Raw genomic sequence first — 18679 nt, 5'->3', positions numbered from 1 at the left:
CGCAGCATGCCAGTGATCGATGACCTACTGTACTTAAAAAGCGTCGAGGATCGCCCACGGATGCATCGCACCTTCCAAGTTCCAAGTTGAACCACCCATCGACGCCGTCGCCTGGACTATCGTCTGTCCTTTCCCACCCTTCGTCCTCCACCCTCTCCCAAAGCCCATCCCATCCAAAAAGACATGCCCTCATCAACCCCCTCCACATACCTCTACATCCTCCTCTCCTACCGCGCCGAAAACCACACAACATCCTACCGCTGGTCCCTAGCCCCCTCCGCAAGAAAAGATGGTCCGTACGGCCCAACAGACGTATATGCAATCGACAACCCAGGCGGAACGTGGACGAAGAACTATACGTACCACCAAGACTTGACACCCCCCTCCTCCCCCTCCTCCTCCTCGTCAAGTCCAAGTTCAAGTCCAAACTCCCAAAACTTCTCAAGTTTACTAGGCTGCGTCCGCCTCCCATGCATACCGGCACCTCAATCCGACATATCCGCGTTCATAACCCAATACCCTGCCCACTCACCCTCTCCGCTGAGCCGTCTCCCATGCTCGAGAGTCGACGGCGCGGACCCACTGGAACAGTGGTCCTGCGCGCGCTGGGCAATACACATCATAACCGACCTCATATACGCAGGGTTGCTGCCAGACGACCTGGCAAGGGACTCGGAGGCATTTTATTGGAGGGTGCAGAAGCTTGGTCTTGCGATGCATGGGATGCCGAAGAGGGCGCCGGGGGTGTTGAAGGTGGTTGATTATGCGTGATGATAGCGAAGTGTGTGCGGATTACGCGTGATGACGCGTGATGACCAGGGTGACGCGTGGATGCTCAGGTTCAGAGCTCGGGAGTCGGAAGGGCGGTTGAAGGGGTTATTTTGCTTGATGGGAGTTCATTAATTACGAACTCGAGTTCATTACTACTAGGTAGCGCTTAATTTATCGGCGTCTCCTCAAACACGCTTAGATAGACGGAGGGATGGATGACGTGCATCGGATCTTATTATCCGCAGTGAGGTACATGGGGCCAATGGGGTTTGGACCCGGGGAGACCTCGAGGACTGATCATGGACGGCGACTTGAGTAAACCCTTGACCAGAAACGGAATTGAGGTTTAGGGTTTTGTTTCCCAAGTCCAGGCGATCAGACCGCGACGCTCCCGAGTCCATTCTCCCGGGGTTTTAATTTGAAAATGTTTTGCAATCGTGGCATGTGTGAGCTCAGCTGCGCAGACCGATGAAATCGGGAGATAGCCTGTGATAGCTCCAAGTTCATCGCAAACACTCCAAATGCCCTCGAGCAACACAATAGCTTTTCAGCTGTGCGTGAATTAAATCCACCGGGAGGCAGATCCAGGCCATATCCAGTGTCCAGAACCGATTCAAACGAACCCGCAGTCGCTTCATTAATGGATCCAGTTTTTGTGCCATCTAGCTTTCGGACCTCCGCTATTGACGTCCACAACTTCTACGAATCACAACTGCAGGAGGGTCTGCTATGATCCAAATTCGTGTTTCTAGGAGGGATGGATCACGACATTCGATATTCGCACAAGACCGAAAGAAGCAAGGGGGACAACAGTGTCGTCGGTAGCATTTTGCTCTCCCTGACAATTGTAAATTTCCCCAGGTCGAGATTTTACATTTCCAAGCACCTAGAATTGCGGTCACCTGAAGTCAAACCCTAAACCCTCAGCGCTCAGCCCCCACCCGTGGACGTCACAAACTCGAGGAGGTTTGAGAGCTCATCATAAACATCAAACTGTCCACGTCCACGTCATGAACAAGACTCGGAATTGTCAACAAGCTACGGATGATGAAGACGACAATGACCATGAATCGATCGGAGCTGCCCGGCAGAACGAAGTTCAAGAAGCTCCGAAAACTTTCAAAGACCCAGGTGGTACAATGAAGACCATCACAGCAACCAATCGGACTCATTCGAAAGTGTTCAGATGGATTGCCGAAGAATCCGGAAACTTGCTGAACGGAATGTGAAGGGCCTTCTGTCCGAGAGAGGCGGGTAAGTAGTTCCACGTTCGAGTTCAGGGAGTCGTCTCCCAAATACCAATTCCAAACTCTTGAAGGCGTGAAGGGAGCTGAACATTCACTGGGGCCCTGTCGAGCTTTCACAACTTATTGCCGCAGCACGCTCAAAATGCGTGCTTTGGTTCCATGGGACATACAAAGAATCCGTCGGTTAGCCAGATCAGCTGCGGAGGCCAGGGCATCGTTTATCGAGAAAAACGTGGTTCCGTCGGTACTACCTCGTATCAAGCTCAAGGCCTTGACAGGGAAGGTTGCGCTCGGTCTTGCGTTAGAAGAAGACATATCGAGGACGTTGAGGAGTGGGCCAAGAATACGTTGGTGGAGGGGGGAGGAGAAGGATGAAGGTGTCTGGCAGTTTTGAGATGGAGATCCGAGAGTGTGTCGTGTGATATATGGAGGCACGCATGGAAGGAGTTGAGAGCACATGTTAGGCATGCGCATGAGGGAGAACAAGTGATTGCGTTGGGAATTGATAACGAGGATCGACCAAGGGTCCCCACAGATCCAAGTTGGCTCGGAGGCTAGTATGCACCCCATTTTCCTCCGCTAAAGCCATCCCTACTGTTGGTGTCGCCTAGTTGCAAGGGATTGGATTCCCCAATTGTCGGATCCAAGCTCGCATGGAAAGAATTCAACTGAAGGGCACTTATCGTCGATGCTTTGGGTCCGAGAGGAGTCACAGGTGCAAGGTAGGTGTCCGTCAGGAATTTTCGAGTGTGCGGATATGCATACACCTCAGAGCACCTAAGACCGAGCACTGCAGAGAATTCTATCGAGTTTCTCCGCGGCTTGTTCGTAAACAGGTTATGAGTGTGCCAAAAGCTGTATCGATACCATTTTGTGTCGATAGGCGTGAAGATAGAGCGATGGAGGCCACTGGGGCTGAAGAGGTCGTTATACGGTAACATTTCAGTAGTGTTGCCGCGAGGTGAACCGAAGCGAATCGAAGTGGGGAAATGTGTTCACTTCGATCCACTTCGGTCTTTCGAAGTGAATCGAAGCGAATTCGGTGATCCCCGTAAATTGATCAGCCAATAATATCGTTCGCATTCTTGGTGCTGAACGTTGTAGTAACTTGTCGTGTACTTGAATACATGATGTAGTATTTACTTAGTATCACGCAGGTACTTTAGTATCAATATCTTTCGAGTTCTGAAATAAATCCCCGTCAAAAGCAGCCTCCGTTGAGATAGTGTAATCCTTCTTGCACGCTTCGCAAACAAAGAAAAGAGAGAAGGAGGATGAAGAGCAGGGCTCTCATCCGCAGGTCTGCCTTCATGCTGAAAATGGTGGGGCGGGGGAGTGAAATACAAGCTGAGCATGAGTCGGGTACTGGCACATGTGCCGCTACTGTTGCGCTACTGGATCTTATATTGGCGTTGTCCATGTCATTCAGCTACGAGATCAGCGACGAAACTGAGACGGTTTTCTCATATGAGAACTTCAGCACTCGCAAAGCCTCGATATTCTCTGTGCAAATCTTGTCGCGTCGCAGAGAACAAATTTCTTTTGAGACTTTATAGTCGCGATGTTCACCCCTCCTTCCTAAGCAAATTTTATCATACGACACTCATAAATTGAAAGAAACTGGTACTATACATTCAGCCACATAAAACTGGTGTGATTTAAGATTGTATTGGGGAAGGGAGGGAGGAGAAAGAGGGAGAGCGTCGAATCGCGACTGTAAAGACCACTAAACCGTAGTAAACGCGCCTCGACGTGCTGCTTCACGTGCGCCAATCTTCCTTTTCCAGCCATTATTGATGGCCATCACAAATTCACCTCGACTCACTTCGATACCTCGAAGTGACACGAAGTGGTGTGATTTTCGAACCGAATCGAAGTCACCTCGAAGTCACCTCGAAGTCACTTCGCTTCGACGGCAACACTACATTTCAGTGCATACACATCACATGATCAAGCCTAATTTTCGTCATTCCCCCACGCAGTCCCCAAAACCTTTGTCACTGGATTTGCAACATTTCTTATACTCCTTCGCCTTGCCCTCAATGCCGCAGACAGGTTTCGGGAAGGCATCATGGAGTTCAGCGTTCATAACGTCCTTGCAACACTTTTCGGACGACTTGGCGTCATATTCAGCAATTGTGCCCACGGCCCCCTGTTTCTTGGTAAAGCACCGGCACGAAACGGCAGAAGAAAAGTGGACGAGCGCCGCGAGAGCAACAAAGGTGGAGATGTTAATTACTTTCATGACGGTCTGCTCCGGGTCGATGATAAGCACAAGAGGAGTTTGGGTATTTGGAACTTACTGTTCAATGCCAGTGGATTACTGAAAAGGCGCTGTACTCAATTGGAGCTCTGGCCTGACGACATCTTGTTTTTAACAGCTTTCCAAATGAAGCTGATAGTGCTTGGAAGGAAGCATTGACCTTGTCAACGAGCGTGGGGGCCGAGCAAAGTCACTCTCTAGCGAGTTTCTGGCGGATCTTTGTCTGGAATGGCATATTATTCGGCTGGGTACATTTTATTGTTCAGTGCACGTACTGGTTGTGAAAAGGTCATCTGGCATGTTAATCGGCTGTTGGTGATTCAGAAGTCCAGGATCTTCCGTGAGTTGAGCTCCAATCGCTTCGCCGTGGTCTGGGCAAGTTCTGGATTTCTTTTGCGGTCGATAGTAGTACTACCCTTGCGATACCCTGTGCCCGGTCTGCATGTCAATTGTTGATCAGACTGCATTCTTGGTGAAAACAACTGATCTCGAATGCCTCTTGCATAATATCGTGGATCGCCTACCATCAATAAAACCTTGTGAGTCACATTGTTTCTTCGTCGGAAGGTGGGACAAGTCAATAGGTTCTTTGTGAGGAGAAGAATCTCAGGGACCTTCCGATCGTTGTTGAGTTCTATTCGCCTTGCCATGCTTTTCTTTTGCATGATCGACAAACTTTGAAACCCGATGGGAACACCTGAGCTGATGAACTTCAAGTGACAAATGTGGTATTCCCTTCAATAAAGTAGCAATTCCCCCTGGCAAATGGGTTTAGTAGACGACAAGAGGGTCGATGCAAGCATGCACCGGAATTAATTGAATACTGATCAAGTCCAAAACCTTGAAAGGAACACGATCGCAGCTTCGAGCCCCATAGTCAATAGTTCAGGACGTTTGTCAAGAGAGGGGCGGTGCGAAGCGCCGCGTGAAGGTCTGTTGAAACATAAAGTGGGTCATGTATTGTTACGGTACGCGAAGGGTACTTACTTCTCGGCCCCCCATACATGTCCTTCGTTCTTGCGTGCATCGGATACATGCATATGCGCTCCTCATTTACCAGACGTCGCAGAGGTTGATCTGATTTTTTGACGTCCCTCCGTTGTTGACCTGATTTGCTACGTTGGCTCTACAAAGGCATTCGTCGTCATTTCGAATTGTGTAGGCTGAATTTCCGGAGTTTGTTATGAGATTGTAACATTAGAATGGAAAGGCGTTGGCATTCTTTGAAGGGACATCAATGTATGTCTTCCTGGCATTCTCTTCTCCTGTTGTCACGGTCCGCGCGTGTGTTTCCTTTCCATCGGGAGTCAACGCCGAAGAGGGGAGTCCCAGACAAAGTTCTCGAAGAGCGTGAAGTTTTTACATTTGAGCGAGTTCTTGCAGGCGAGCGCCTATGTGAGTCAAGGGCCTTTCTAAACCTCAGAGGTTGTCTGAACTTCGAAGGTTCATGAGTAGCAAGTCTGAAGCAAATAATTAGATCCTGAGGTGAGCCTCGGCAGGTAGGGAGGTCTCAGGTGAGCTGGTCGAACAAAGAGATTGTTGGCGTGTTTGGGGATCGTGGACACTGGAGTGTTGCTGGAGTGTCAAAAGAGTGTACCTGACTCCCCGATATAACTCTGAGTTTAAGCGTAATTGTAGGCTTGGTTGGACTGGCTCTGATCGTGGTAGTTTGTTACGTTCGCAGTGCTCAAGAAGGAATGGTGCCAGTGCCTGGAGTTATCAGAACATGGGATAGTGAAATCTGCCAGCCTGAAGGAGAAAGTCTCCGGGTGGCAGGAAGACAAGGAGTGTTGTGGCAAACGCTCTGAACCAAACAACAGGCTGATGAGTACTGTACCGAACTGTATGGTGGCAACGGCAGACGGAGCGTTACGCGCCCCAAAGGATTTTTTTCGGTAACCGACCGGGTGTTATGCGTTACTTTGGTCCAATAGGCAACCCCCCGGAGATTTAGGAAGACGATGTTACAGAAGTAGATGGTCGGCTGGGCATACAATGATCCTGGCAATGCCGGGGTATTCTACCAGATTTTACCTATATTTTAGTATCTGTAGCCCCGCAGCAAGGGGGTGCCGGGATTTAAAATAAGGACCGGACGTCGAAATTATTTTTAGTGGGACTTGGGCTGAACCAGCCACCCAACGTAATCAGGCACACATCCATTTTAGGAAATATGATGTCATCCACGTGCCATCTTTTTCCCAGCAGGCCGTGAAAACCCATTTTTTGAGCTCCCCGTCGAGCTCAAAATGAAGTTGACCATAAAATTCACTATTGAAATTGAACTACTGAGCTGCCCACTAAATTGAATTAAAGTAAATCACTGTATGGGCCTGCTGTTTTTGGGCAGCAAGCTCCAAATTTGTTGTAGAGAAAGGTATTTCACAACATGTGATCTCAATTCCAAGTCCTATATTATCTTAGAGCTGGTTTTTGGCTTCTTTATATACAGATAGACCCAATATATTCAAGCTCATGCATTCTGGCAGCTATCTGAGCACTGTCCAAGCACTGTCTCGTCGTTTTGCACTGAAATTTTGGTATGTCAAAAAAAAAATTAGCGGCCTGGCAGCTGAACCAACCAACCAGCCCCTGGTCTGGGATTTAAATCCCGGTACCCCCTTGCCCTGCAGGGACAGAAAATTTTGTAAAAATGGACTTTTTTTTTGGTCATTTTCATAGCAACACGGCCAGCGTTATGTGTTACTTTACCTGAAATAAGCAACAAAATCGGGCCAGCGTTATGCGTTACATTGCCACCATACAGTTCAGTACAGTACAGTGCTTTGCACTGCCGTCTGCACAAGGGAATTTGGAAATCATGTTTGTACGTGTTGTACCGTGACTGCCACAAATCGGAGAGAAACAGACCACCTCATCCAACAAGGCCTGAAATCTCTTGTGCTGAGAGATGATGCCCACCATGCCAAACAATAATCCGTGCGTGCAACACATCTGATACCTATGGCACCATGAGAGTTGGTGTGAGAGATTCAAAATTCCCAACGTGGTTCTAATGCGTGACAATCTGTGACGAACATACAAAACCAAACAGAGTTTTTGAAATTTCGTTGTGCAGACGGCAATGCAAAGCACTGTAAGCCTGCACCTCATTGTAATCAAATTGTAATCCACCAACATCGTTGAAATCCATACTAATGCCTGTATTTGGTCCAGGAGACTCCGTGGATGGCCGTGGAGGAGACAGTGACGGGATGAGCATATGATCTTACTCTCTAATCTTGTCTTGATAGATTGAACTCTCTGGGTCCAACTTGAACGATGCAGACAGGCGAAGCAACAGGTCCTCGTTACTGTGCATCCAGCCCACCTTCTTCAATGTTTTCACAACTGTTGGACTAATCCCACTTGATTTGGTTGACTAGTATATTATCGTCTTTACACAAAGGACGGCACAATCCACTCCTTCAACCCCATCTACTCCAATGATCCGTCCATTAGCCGCATTTTGCCAAAGTCCATCACGCCCCCTCATACTGCCTTATCGCTGAAAAAACATCTCTGCAAGATTGAAGGCATGGCAGGATCAAACGCCGTTTTATTTGAAGCAATGTCAAGTGATGCTGCCATTCCAGATTCCACGTGGCTCAAGCTTTGCAGTCATCTTGGGGTAGGCGTGTCATTCTGCGAGCCCATGGCTTTGGTAGTCGGGATTGCTGAAGTTGAGAAACGATCAATCGGCCCTGATCAGGCAGAGGAGGTAGTAAGCGAAAACCCTAACCCACACAAGAGACACTACAGTATGCTAACATTCTTATCAGCAATCTCGGTTCTTATATTTTCTACTATATTACCGATTATATGATGAAGAGGGTGAAGTGAAATCGAAAACAGCCTTTGACGGAAATGATGCCTCCTTGGGTCGCGTAGACACCTTATCCATCATGCCACCTCACAACATGGCCTCGTTGAAATCCTGCATCGTGAAAGCTGAACACATCGTAGATCGGGAGATTCAATTATTCGAGGACACCAATGGTGAAGCTGTCATGAAGGACGCTGACTGGGCATCCCTTCTTGCAGAGACCTTTCCAAGTTGCCTTCAAGGTGACCCTTTATCCTTAGTCTATGGGCCAAAAAAGCTGGGTCAAGGATCAATCATGAGACTGATTCGAACAAACACTTATTGCAGCAAGTACAATCTTCAAAGACTCGCCCACCGTATTCTTATGCTTGTCATTCAAGGTCCTTATGACCAGAGCATTTCCACATGGCATGCGCATGATGAAGGAGATATTGTCTGCCACGACAACACTGCCAAATCCGTGCAAAGGATCGTGGGGGGAATCTCGAAAACCAACCCCATCCCTCTCCAAATGCAGCTCGAGATGCATGATGGGAAGACTCTCAAGAAAACTGCCCCCCGCCTCTGAACTCGCAGCAGAGACGAGGAAACTCTTGCATGTGCATAGTATTGAGATAGCGAACTTGAAAAGGAAATGGAGGAAGCTATTGCGGCGAAGGACAAGGCTTCATCAGGAAACAGTGAATTTATAAGTAGTTTCTCAGAGAAATCCATTGCACTGGTAGTTTTTGGTTCTTCGCCATAGCAGGCAGTAGCCACAACTTATCTAGGTAGCTGACCTTGCATGTACATTTAGTGTTTGAAAGTCCGGTCTTTTGGTGCCTAGTGCCTTAGACCGTAACTGTAACCCCCAGTCAAAACCCCAGCAGTTGAGGTCAGCTGAGATCGGCTCAAATTAGCAAAAGCCGATTTCAGCAGATGTTCAGACTATAGCAGGACCCCCGAAAATCCCAGTACTTTACAGTGCCCCTCCCATTCCTGCAGGAATCCGCCGGAATCCACAGGAATCCACTGGAATCTGCAGGAATGGGACTGGAATCTGCAGGAATCCACAGGAATCCGCAGGAATGGGACCAGAATCCGCAGGAATGGGACTGGAATCCACAGGAATGGGACTGGAATAGAAGTAAAATCACAGATACAACATACATTTACACCAATACACACTTCTGCATACTTCTCTCAGTACTTTTTAAGCTGATCAGTTTTCAGTATTAGTTCTGATCAGACCTTGGACAAAGTAAGGAGATATTATGTGACTGAATCTAACTCAGGCCTTCTGCTGACAACTTAATCTTAGGATTCCTTAGGACATTTATACTTAAAGAGAGAAGATTCATTTAAACTCATTTATTAAAAATACATGATGGAATTTATCTACATTGAATCTAGATAGAGGGAGGGGGAGGAGTGGAGGGAGAGGGGAAAAGTGGAGGGAGTGGAGGGAGTGAGGGGGAAGGAGTGGAGGGGTAGGGGTGCTGGGGAGTGGGGGGAATGAAGAACTAGAGGGGGGGGAAAAACTGAAGGGAGGGCAGTGAGGGAGAGGGGAGGTAGGGAATGAGGGAATGAAGGCAGGGGGTAGGGAATGAAGGCAGGGGGTAGGGAATGAAGGCAGGGGGTAGGGAATGAAGACAGGGGGTAGGGAATGAAGGGGGTAGGGAGAGGGAGGGAGTGGTGAGCAGGAAAGGAGGGGGAGTAAGGGAGGGGGAAGGGGATGGTGGGTAGTGGGTGAGCAGTAGGGAGAGGGAAGGAGTTGTGAGCAGCAGGGGAGGGGGAGGGGGAGGGAGTGGTCTCGTTGGCACAAGTCAACAATAGTGGATTTGAGCTCTCTCCCGTCGATATGGTACTCTTCAATGACTTGAAAAAGGGGAAGGAACAGCTCAGAAAGGCAATGAAGGCCTTTAGGAAGCGCCAAAAGGCCAAGGACAGTGTGTAGTTTAGTAATTTAGCCAGATTTCCACTTTTCCTTCAAATTCCAGTCCTCTGGAGGCCAGATACTAGATTCTGGACAAAAATTGGGCCCTAAATATGGCTAGATACGTAGTCCGGACAAAATTTTTATATTATGACTAGGCTAGATAAAATCCGGACAGAGTTCGCCAAAATTGGTACAGACAAGAATCTGAAAATCAGCCATTTTAGTATCTACCATTTAGCAGGATTTTCGGGGGGTCCTACTATAGCAGATGAAAATCTGTTCAAATCTGCTCACATCGTCTGTGTTCACAAACATCACTAAAACTCACCTGCTGATATTGGTTGACATATGACAAAACCTGTCATGTAGAATCATTAGATTTGATGAAATTGGTTGTCATATGATAGTTCAAATGATAGGAAAATCACTTTTAACATTCAATTTGGTATGGTACAAGCAGATCCCAGTATATGTACATCTGAACGAGACAGCAACTTACTCATTGGAGCCTCCAGCATGCAATATATAAACCTGGCCCCTGGATTCCCTTCATGTCTCCTGAGCTCAATTGCCTTTACCATCAAGTGCCCCCCGTCCTGCATTCCCCCCGTCCCACCCTGCTCCCTGTGTTTCCCCCCCAGTCCCTGCATTCCTGATGTGGAAGAGCAAGTTTGGATCGAAGGTTGTTGGCCATGTCCCATTGTCGCAAGCTGTGGCGCGAGAGCGCAAAGGACATGTATGTTTGTAGTGTTTGAAAGTCCGGTTCGGTCCGGTTTTTTGATGCCCAGGGGCATTAACCGTAACAGTAACCGGTCTGCCTTTTCCCCAGAAGTCAAAAGACCAGACCAGACCGCAAAAAACCGTGGTCTGCGGTCTTTTTGCGGTCTATAGACCAGTTTCAGTCTGCATCGGTTTTAACCGGTTTATGACCGGTCTTTAGGCTAATATTTTAAAATTATGAATTGGTAAATTTATTAACATCTCTATTAGCTTCAAAACGAGCCCAAGAACGTCAGATTCCGTTAGGAATTGGTGCTTCTATAAAATAAGTCTGGTACATCTATTATTCCCAAAAGTAATTTACATTTTAATTCATATCTCTCTCGTTTCTTTACCAAATCGTACGTTCTTGGGTGCGTTTTAAAGGGTATTTAAGGGGCTACAAAATACCGGTCCAAACCGGTCAAGACCGGTTCACGTTAACCGGTTTTTTTGCGGTCTTTACATCTCAAAAATAAAAGACCATAACTGCAGGTCTGGTCTTTTGCGGTCTTGGTCCAGTCTGGTTACGGTCTTTTTCCAGTCATGAGACCGGACTTCCAAACACTATATGTTTGTCTTGGTTCTTAGTCAGCCTGAGCTCGACATCTGCAGGAATGAGACATACCATAGGTCCATACATTGGCAGTGTTTGACTATCTTGATATCTCTTGCATGTACTATGGAGCTCAATATTAGTTACCGAGTTGTTCCACATCATCAGATGGAGAAAATACCTGTGCATGGTTCAAGATCAGAAAGAAACTATGAAAGGAGACAGCAAACAAACACCTCATGTAACTGATGTTGGTGAGCTCAGATGGTCGGTGGATGCGTGATCAGCTTTGTCCAGTGGTGCAGTCATTTGACTTAGCGATATAAGTAGGGGGAGATCATGGGGAGATGGAAGAGGGATAATGTTAATGGAAAGCATGAAAATTTCTTTTAAGGATGGCATGATGATAGTGTGGGAGAGCTTACAGCAAGGATGTGTTGTGTATGTTGTTGCACAGGTGCACTAGTTATACAAAGGGCTACAAAGGGTTGTTGGAAGAGAAATAACGATCCAGACAGATTTGAACCGTTTTGACAAGCAAGATGTGTGTATGATTGGCAAGCTAGATCTATCTTTAGGCACGGTGCCCTTTGCCAAGGATATGTGGTCAATATCAACTGATTTTGGCTGTTTGGATAGAATTGATTCACTTTCATCAGATTTCATCCAATTTGAACCAGCAGGGTTTTCACTGGGTGTAACCGGTCCTCCCATTTCAAGAAACTTCAAAAAACCAGACCGAACCGCAACAGACTGGTCTTATGCAATCTTTTGCGGTTACAAGACTGGTTTTAACCGGTTCTGGTCTTAACTGGTTTGCAACTGGTCCAAACCGGTCTTTGTTGGGGTAAGGTGGTCACAAAACAACAATATTCTAAGTATTTTAATGTAGTACAAGGGGGACAATGTACATGACTTGGTAGCAACGCGCAAGGGTAACCACACCATCCATCCTTGTTCGTCCATGTATCGTCATCATTCATCAGTTATGTCGTCGTCAAGCAGGCACTGATGGCGATGTTGCCCTGCTTGAAATAAGAAGTGGGGGATGAGTTTGGTTGCTCTTGACTGTCTTTTATTGACATTGGGTGTCACCACATCCTCCCTGTTTCTCATGAACAAAGGAGTGAGAAAGGAGGGCTCACCTGGATTGAAGTGACGTGGCACGTCAACCATCGAAATGGCATGCACTCACTTCATCCATTCAGCTGGTGACATGGTGTGGCCACATCGTCGGTGGTTGGGGGTGGTCAAGCAGGGAGGTGGTGGTTGTTGGGTGTGGCCACATTGCTGTAACGACATGCTCCTACTCTTTGTGTGAAAAAAGGTGAGGGGGAGAGCAGTCACATTGCTCACCTCCAGTAATAGTGCCAGTGACGACGTGGCACATCCAGTGCCATGCTGTGTCGTCGTCCATCCTCCTTGTCCATCCGTGCATCACCGTTGTTCATCTGTGTGTCGTTGTTGTTCATGAGTTGCAACATGGCCCCTACTTCTCATGTGAGAAAAGAAGAGGGGGAGGGGATGAACACTACTCACCTAGACTGATATGAAGAGGGACGACGACATGCGTCAATGCAGCATCATCACCATCTGGACGATGTGGCACGTCTGTTGATGTGCCAGGTCATCACCATCTGTCATCGTCGTTTGTCTGTTGGGTTGGTGACATGGCGCTGCCAGGTTGTCATCAGTGTTGGGGTGGTTGACAGCGGTTGGTGGTGGCAATGGTGACACAGTGACAAATTGGATGTGGTCGCAGTGATGGTGGTGTGGTGGTGGTTGAGAAGGAAGTTGTGTGTTTGTTGATGAATGCATTACTATTTGGTTCTCATCAAAAACATAAGAGGTACATACTAAATATATTATAAGTTCGGCCCTCAAGACTCAAGGCTCGAAAGACCGGTCTTTGACCAGTTAATCCGGTTTTTGCTCAGTCTTGAAAACTTGGAATCTGTAGAGGACTGCAGACCGAACCGCGGTTATGGTCTTTGTCGGTCTTGATAATTTGCAGTCTTGATCGGTCACGGTCCGGTCTGGTCACAGTCTTTTTCCAGTCCTGTGACCAGACTTCCAAACACTATGTACATTTCCTGAGTAGCTATCCAGCAATTGTCAGTAGTTCCCATATTTGTCTGGCAAGTGTCAGTAGTCCCAATATCCTTTCACTGGAGACTGGTAGCTTCAGTAGAAGGAGTAAAGCAGCCGTAGTTAAAAAGAAGGGCAAAAATGAATGAAATTCAAAAGAAAAATTGTTATTCTGTGCGGCGAAGAGACTTCCGAAATATATGAAGATCAACTAAATATTGTAGAAGGGAGAAGTTGTGATGGTGAAGATTTCTGAACATGTTGGTGTTGAAATCATCAGGGGTGTGTCGGAGGGGAGTGTACCAATGAACGTAGGCGAGGGGGTGGTATTGGCTTAATTCAGCTGGCAATTTGAAGATGACCAACGCGGCACCTGAGCAATAGAAGGGTCAGTGAGATGAATGAGTGACATTTTGACATTTGGAGCTTACAAAAGGGCACGATGAACAAGCAAAGCTGGGCTTCTATCAACGCCCCAAGGGTGGTGACATTGTCGCCATGAGACCAAGCCACCTTCCTTCCATTCCCTTGTGTCATGCATGTTGTCCTCAATGTCATCATCGGTTGAGGGGTCACACGAATATACCATGAGGCCATGTATACAGTTGATAAGTGCACTGGCTGTGGAAACCAGATGGGCAAATGGGGATTGGAAAGCAGGAGAGCTTCAGCTGAGAGGGAAAGAGGCAAAAGATTTGAAAGAGGATGAGCGGGGAGAGTGAGCAGTCACAGCAATTGTGTTGGAGAGTTGGAGGGGTTGTATGCTGGTCGGCCATGAGACAAGCAAGGCGGTGACTGTGTCGAAGGTGTATCTGTCAGTGTGAACAGAGGGTGGCCATGTGACGACTGCTGAGGCAATGGTGGGGTTGCAGATGGCAAGGCTCCAGTGATGAGAGGATGTAGAGGTTCTGGTGAGGAAGTCGTTGATGTGCTCATGTCAAATTGAAGTCTGTTGAAACTCCAACACCATGTGACTATGTTGATTTTTGAATTTCCCAACACGGAAATCCATTCTTTCTTCCCCCCACCCACCACATCAAGGGGCTAGTGACCGAGCATCCACTGAAATCAACCCACCCCAAGGGGTCGTGGGATTCATCACAACCACAGCTGATGGTCACGTCTTGTCACAACTAAGCTAATTGATCTCTATGTTTCATGCTGAATATGTTCCAAACTGGATGACTGTGCTGGAGATGGAGTTACAATAATATAGGGAATTCGTGGCACTGAAAGACTACACGCAATTGGGTCTGGAAGTCCTTGCCTTCTTCGAGCTTGTAGGCATCCTGCATGTCGTCAATGATCATAAAAAAACGGGGATGGGCTGTTACTGTCAATGTGATATCTGAATGACACAAATCACACTCGACAGTGCCTCCCTTCTGTGTCAATACTTGTCATAATGCCCAAGGTAGAGCCTGGCACTTTAATCAAGGTCAGCTCAGTTATACGAGAGCGGGGTTTTGATGCCATTGTGAGTAGAACTGGGAAAGTGGGTGGTTTGGAAAAAAGCAATTTCATTTCTCTACATATCAGATGGCTCTGCAGCAGCTCATTTATTTATGTCTAGGAAGGGTGAATCTAAGCCCATCATGTGCAGAGTGCATGCCGCATCAGCGTGACAACCTTTTCGGGACTGCACATGAAGAATCCCATGACCCCTTGGGGTGGGTTGATTTCAGCAGATGCTCGGTCGCTAGCCCCTTGCACCACATCGCCAACGTGTAAGTCTTTCCATTCAAGTCCTCTTTGTCTAGTCAGTGCATCCCTTCCTTCTTCATCCACGTTCTCCACACTCACCACCCTCTTCTAGTCTGCGCGTGCATACATCCTCCTCATTTTGTTGGCCAACTCACACTCACCGCGTTTCCTCTCCTCATTTCCAGTATGTGCGTGTTTCCATCTGTCCCCATCCACGTTCACCATACTCACACCCCATTGGCCTCCTTGTCTCCAGGCAGTGCTGACCAACCTACCCTCATGCATGTGAGCATGTCTGCATACTTAATTCTCCCTCATCTATGTTCGCCATATTCACCCCCTTTTCCCTTCTCATCTCCAGGCAGTGCATAGTCCCTTACTGGTGTTTCTAGTACTACCCCCCCTTTCTCACCTCTACTCGATATGGTGTGTACTTTCCATGTCTCTTGTCAGTGTTTGTTGTACTCACCCTACCCCCCTCCCCCCTTTCTCTCCTCATCTCCAGGCAATATTTACTTTCCTGGATTCTTATCATCATTCGTCGTACTAACACCCCCTTGCTCTCCTCGTCTCTAGTTAGTAGAGCTCATGATTAGGCTAGCACCTTGAATGTATATACCTTGTCTCTCAATACACAATACCATGATGCTTCCCAATCACTACTGTCACTTTGGGTTCAAAAAAATGACCAGCTACCCATTGTGTACTGTGAACCAGTAACCTTTATAGATCAGAAACAATGCAAACAATGTATGATTAGACCTGGCTACAGAGCCCCGGTTTACCTGGTAGCTTCTGTAGAAACAGAGCAACACACACAATGCAGAGCTACCTACCGAGCTCAGGAAATTACTGATGCTACTGAGATTAGTAGGATGACTATGGAAACTATGGATTAGGGGACTTGTGTACCCAGGTATTCAGGATACTGAGGGTATTTGTAGCTACTTACCCAAGTCAGCACCTCCTGATGTTTGAAGGAGTTAGATGCTGAACAAACCAAACTGGAGAAACAGATGACAAAATGCGAAGAACTGAGGAAGGGATTAGCAGATGAGCTAGCTTCAGCTAGACAAGATGTCAAAAAGAGTCAAGAGGAGGCAGAACACAGATTGTCTGAAACGCCGCCCTGGGGCATCTGGGTTCGCTCTGGGGGGATCAAAGACTTCATGAGAACACTATATCAGAATATCCTGGACCACAACCCTGAAAGTTCAGAGGCCTTGGAGTGGCACGCATGGCACACATCTGCTGAAGGGCTGGCCAGTACTGTGGGAGTCTTCTTCACGTCACCTGAGTACTTATGTGGCCAAAGGATTATCAATGGAGACGACGGTTGACAGATATTATTTAATGCTTATGGGCCACCAATAGTGCTTGAAGGTCCGGTTAATTAACCAGAAAATAACTGAGACCAGACCAGACCTAACCGCAAAAAGACCAGACTGCAGTTAGTGGTTAGTCAATTCTGGAAATGAAATAACCGGTTATTATGCAGTTAACTAACCGTTAAAAACAGGTTATGACCGGTTAAAACCAACCCTATTATACCCCTTCAAAACACATCTAAAAGCATGAGAAACGATAAAATTATGATCAAATTGCTAAAATATTGGCCAAAAGAGTATGCTTTCAAGAATATTATCATAAAATTGTCAATTCTTCACCGAATTTAGCGTTCTTGGGCTTATTTTAAAGCTATGATACATGGCAATAATATTTACTGCAAGAAATAGGATAAATATATGCTGTTTTAATCGATTTTCTATTTTTTCGGTCCTAACTGGTTAGTAACTGCAACTAACCGGTTTTGGTTGGTTATCTTTGGTCCAGTTAGGTTATTTTGGGTCTGGAAATGAACCCTAACCAGTCTTGGTCTCAGTTAGAGCCCCTGGGCACCCAATAACCTAACCTAACCAGACTTTTAAACACTAGTTGCCAACCTGAGTAGTTAGTTCAGTCACTATGTCACATACCAAACATGGTAGCCGGATGTGACAATCACTTGTAAAACATGGGCTAGCCGGCCCAGCCGGTCTTTCTACAATATCCCTTTACCCACGGACCGGCCAGAGCCTCTCAAAATGCCCCGCGGGTGCCTATAGGCTATCCCTCTGCAGTTGCTACTCCGATGGTAGTGTTCTGTCTGGTCCGCAGGATGCCTGTTCCTCCACAGTCACTAGGCTCTGACAGTAGTGTTCTGTCTGGTCCATGGCCACCACACTAGCCTTGCTCTGTTGGCATTGCACTAATGGTTCAGCCATTCTTACAATCAAAAGGGGTGGCCATGTGCATCTCCCTGAGGCAACTAGGCACCTACGGTGGGGCTCTGTATGTCCCGCGGGCACCACACCAGCTCTCTGGATGCACTGCCAGCACTACAACAATAGTTCTGCCACTCTTAGTAGTAGAGTCCTAATCTAATTGTAAACTTCCCATGAATGTGTCTCTCTGTACTGCAGCCTTCTGGATGCCCCACCAGCACTTCACCAATGGTTCCTCAATTCTTACTGGTAGGTGTATACCTGCACCTACCTTCCTGTCCACTTTTTGAATGTATTCTAACCCCCTCCACATGTGAATGATTTCATTCATAAGGTCAACAAATGACTCTACATACCCTGACAGTGAAAAAGTAGTTGCACCATCAGAGCACACTCCAATGGTGAAAAGATAGTTGCACTGTTGGCACACACCCCAACAGTGAAAAATTAGTTGCACTGTCAGAGCACATTCCGACAGTGGGAAGATAGTTGCACCGCGGGTGCACACCCTGATGATGAAAAATTAGTTGCACTGTCAGAGCACACTCCAACGGTGAAAAGATAATTGCACTGTTGGCGCACACCCCAATGGTGAAAAAGTAGTTGCACTGTTAGAGCATACCCCATCGGAGTGAAAAATAGTTGCACCGTCGGAGCACACTCCGATGGTGGGAAGATAGTTGCACTGCAGGCACACACCCCGATGGTGAAAAAGTAGTTGCACTGCAGGCGCACACCCCAATGGTGAAAAAGGAGTTGCACCGTTGGAGCACACCCCATCGGAGTGAAAAATAGTTGCACCGTCGGAGCAAACATGGACAGAGTTGTCAAAGGAAAAAAATTCCAATTGCATCATGAACAATAAGCTATATAGGTTGGTAATATTGCAAGATTTGTATTTATATCCTCTGGCAGGAATCACATTTCAGTGGGCAGAGCCACCAGATGATTTGATGATCGTCTCTGCAGGAGGTGCTTACATGAAATGTCAGATTATTTCAGCCCCACAGAATGTGATAGTTACTTTCAACACATACAAAAACCACCTCTAAAAAGCTGGAAAAGGCACAATTTGAACAAGCTAGGCCCAATGATAAGTCGTTCAGGAAGAAAAAAAGTCTTGATCATTTTTATTGTCAAATGTACCTTTCTGCAGATTGTTTCAGCCCTGCAGAATGCAATAGTTACTTTCAACACATATGAAAACCACCTCTGAAAAGCTGGAAAAGGCATGATTGAACAAGCTAGGCCCAATGATAAGTTGTCAGAAAGAAAAAAAGCCT

The 18679-nt window shown here is 47.0% G+C and overlaps 3 protein-coding genes across 3 annotated transcripts; 2 read left to right on the top strand and 1 right to left on the bottom strand.

The window, feature by feature from the left end:
- Window positions 1–6608: 6608 nt before the first annotated feature.
- On the top strand, window positions 6609–8675 carry LACBIDRAFT_329011 (uncharacterized protein; the record flags this gene model as incomplete). Its single annotated transcript, XM_001883145.1, has 6 exons — window positions 6609–6658; window positions 6738–6821; window positions 7059–7108; window positions 7361–7378; window positions 7668–8005; window positions 8064–8675. The coding sequence occupies 6 exons, from the start codon at window positions 6609–6611 to the stop codon at window positions 8673–8675; spliced, it is 1152 nt and encodes a 383-aa protein (XP_001883180.1).
- A 3806-nt stretch (window positions 8676–12481) lies between these two features.
- LACBIDRAFT_300434 (uncharacterized protein) lies at window positions 12482–12824 on the bottom strand (the record flags this gene model as incomplete). Its single annotated transcript, XM_001883024.1, has 3 exons — window positions 12482–12485; window positions 12536–12646; window positions 12697–12824. 3 exons carry the CDS (start codon window positions 12822–12824, stop codon window positions 12482–12484), a joined length of 243 nt encoding a protein of 80 aa, XP_001883059.1.
- A 2009-nt stretch (window positions 12825–14833) lies between these two features.
- LACBIDRAFT_329010 (uncharacterized protein) lies at window positions 14834–15778 on the top strand (the record flags this gene model as incomplete). Its single annotated transcript, XM_001883144.1, has 6 exons — window positions 14834–14905; window positions 15032–15155; window positions 15389–15417; window positions 15494–15558; window positions 15638–15707; window positions 15734–15778. 6 exons carry the CDS (start codon window positions 14834–14836, stop codon window positions 15776–15778), a joined length of 405 nt encoding a protein of 134 aa, XP_001883179.1.
- Between the last annotated feature and the right edge of the window lie 2901 nt (window positions 15779–18679).

Source organism: Laccaria bicolor, genomic scaffold (genome assembly GCF_000143565.1).
Source record: "Laccaria bicolor S238N-H82 LACBIscaffold_19 genomic scaffold, whole genome shotgun sequence".
Classification (NCBI taxonomy): Eukaryota; Fungi; Basidiomycota; class Agaricomycetes; order Agaricales; family Hydnangiaceae; genus Laccaria; species Laccaria bicolor.
This window is presented reverse-complemented; position numbering and strand designations above follow the sequence as displayed.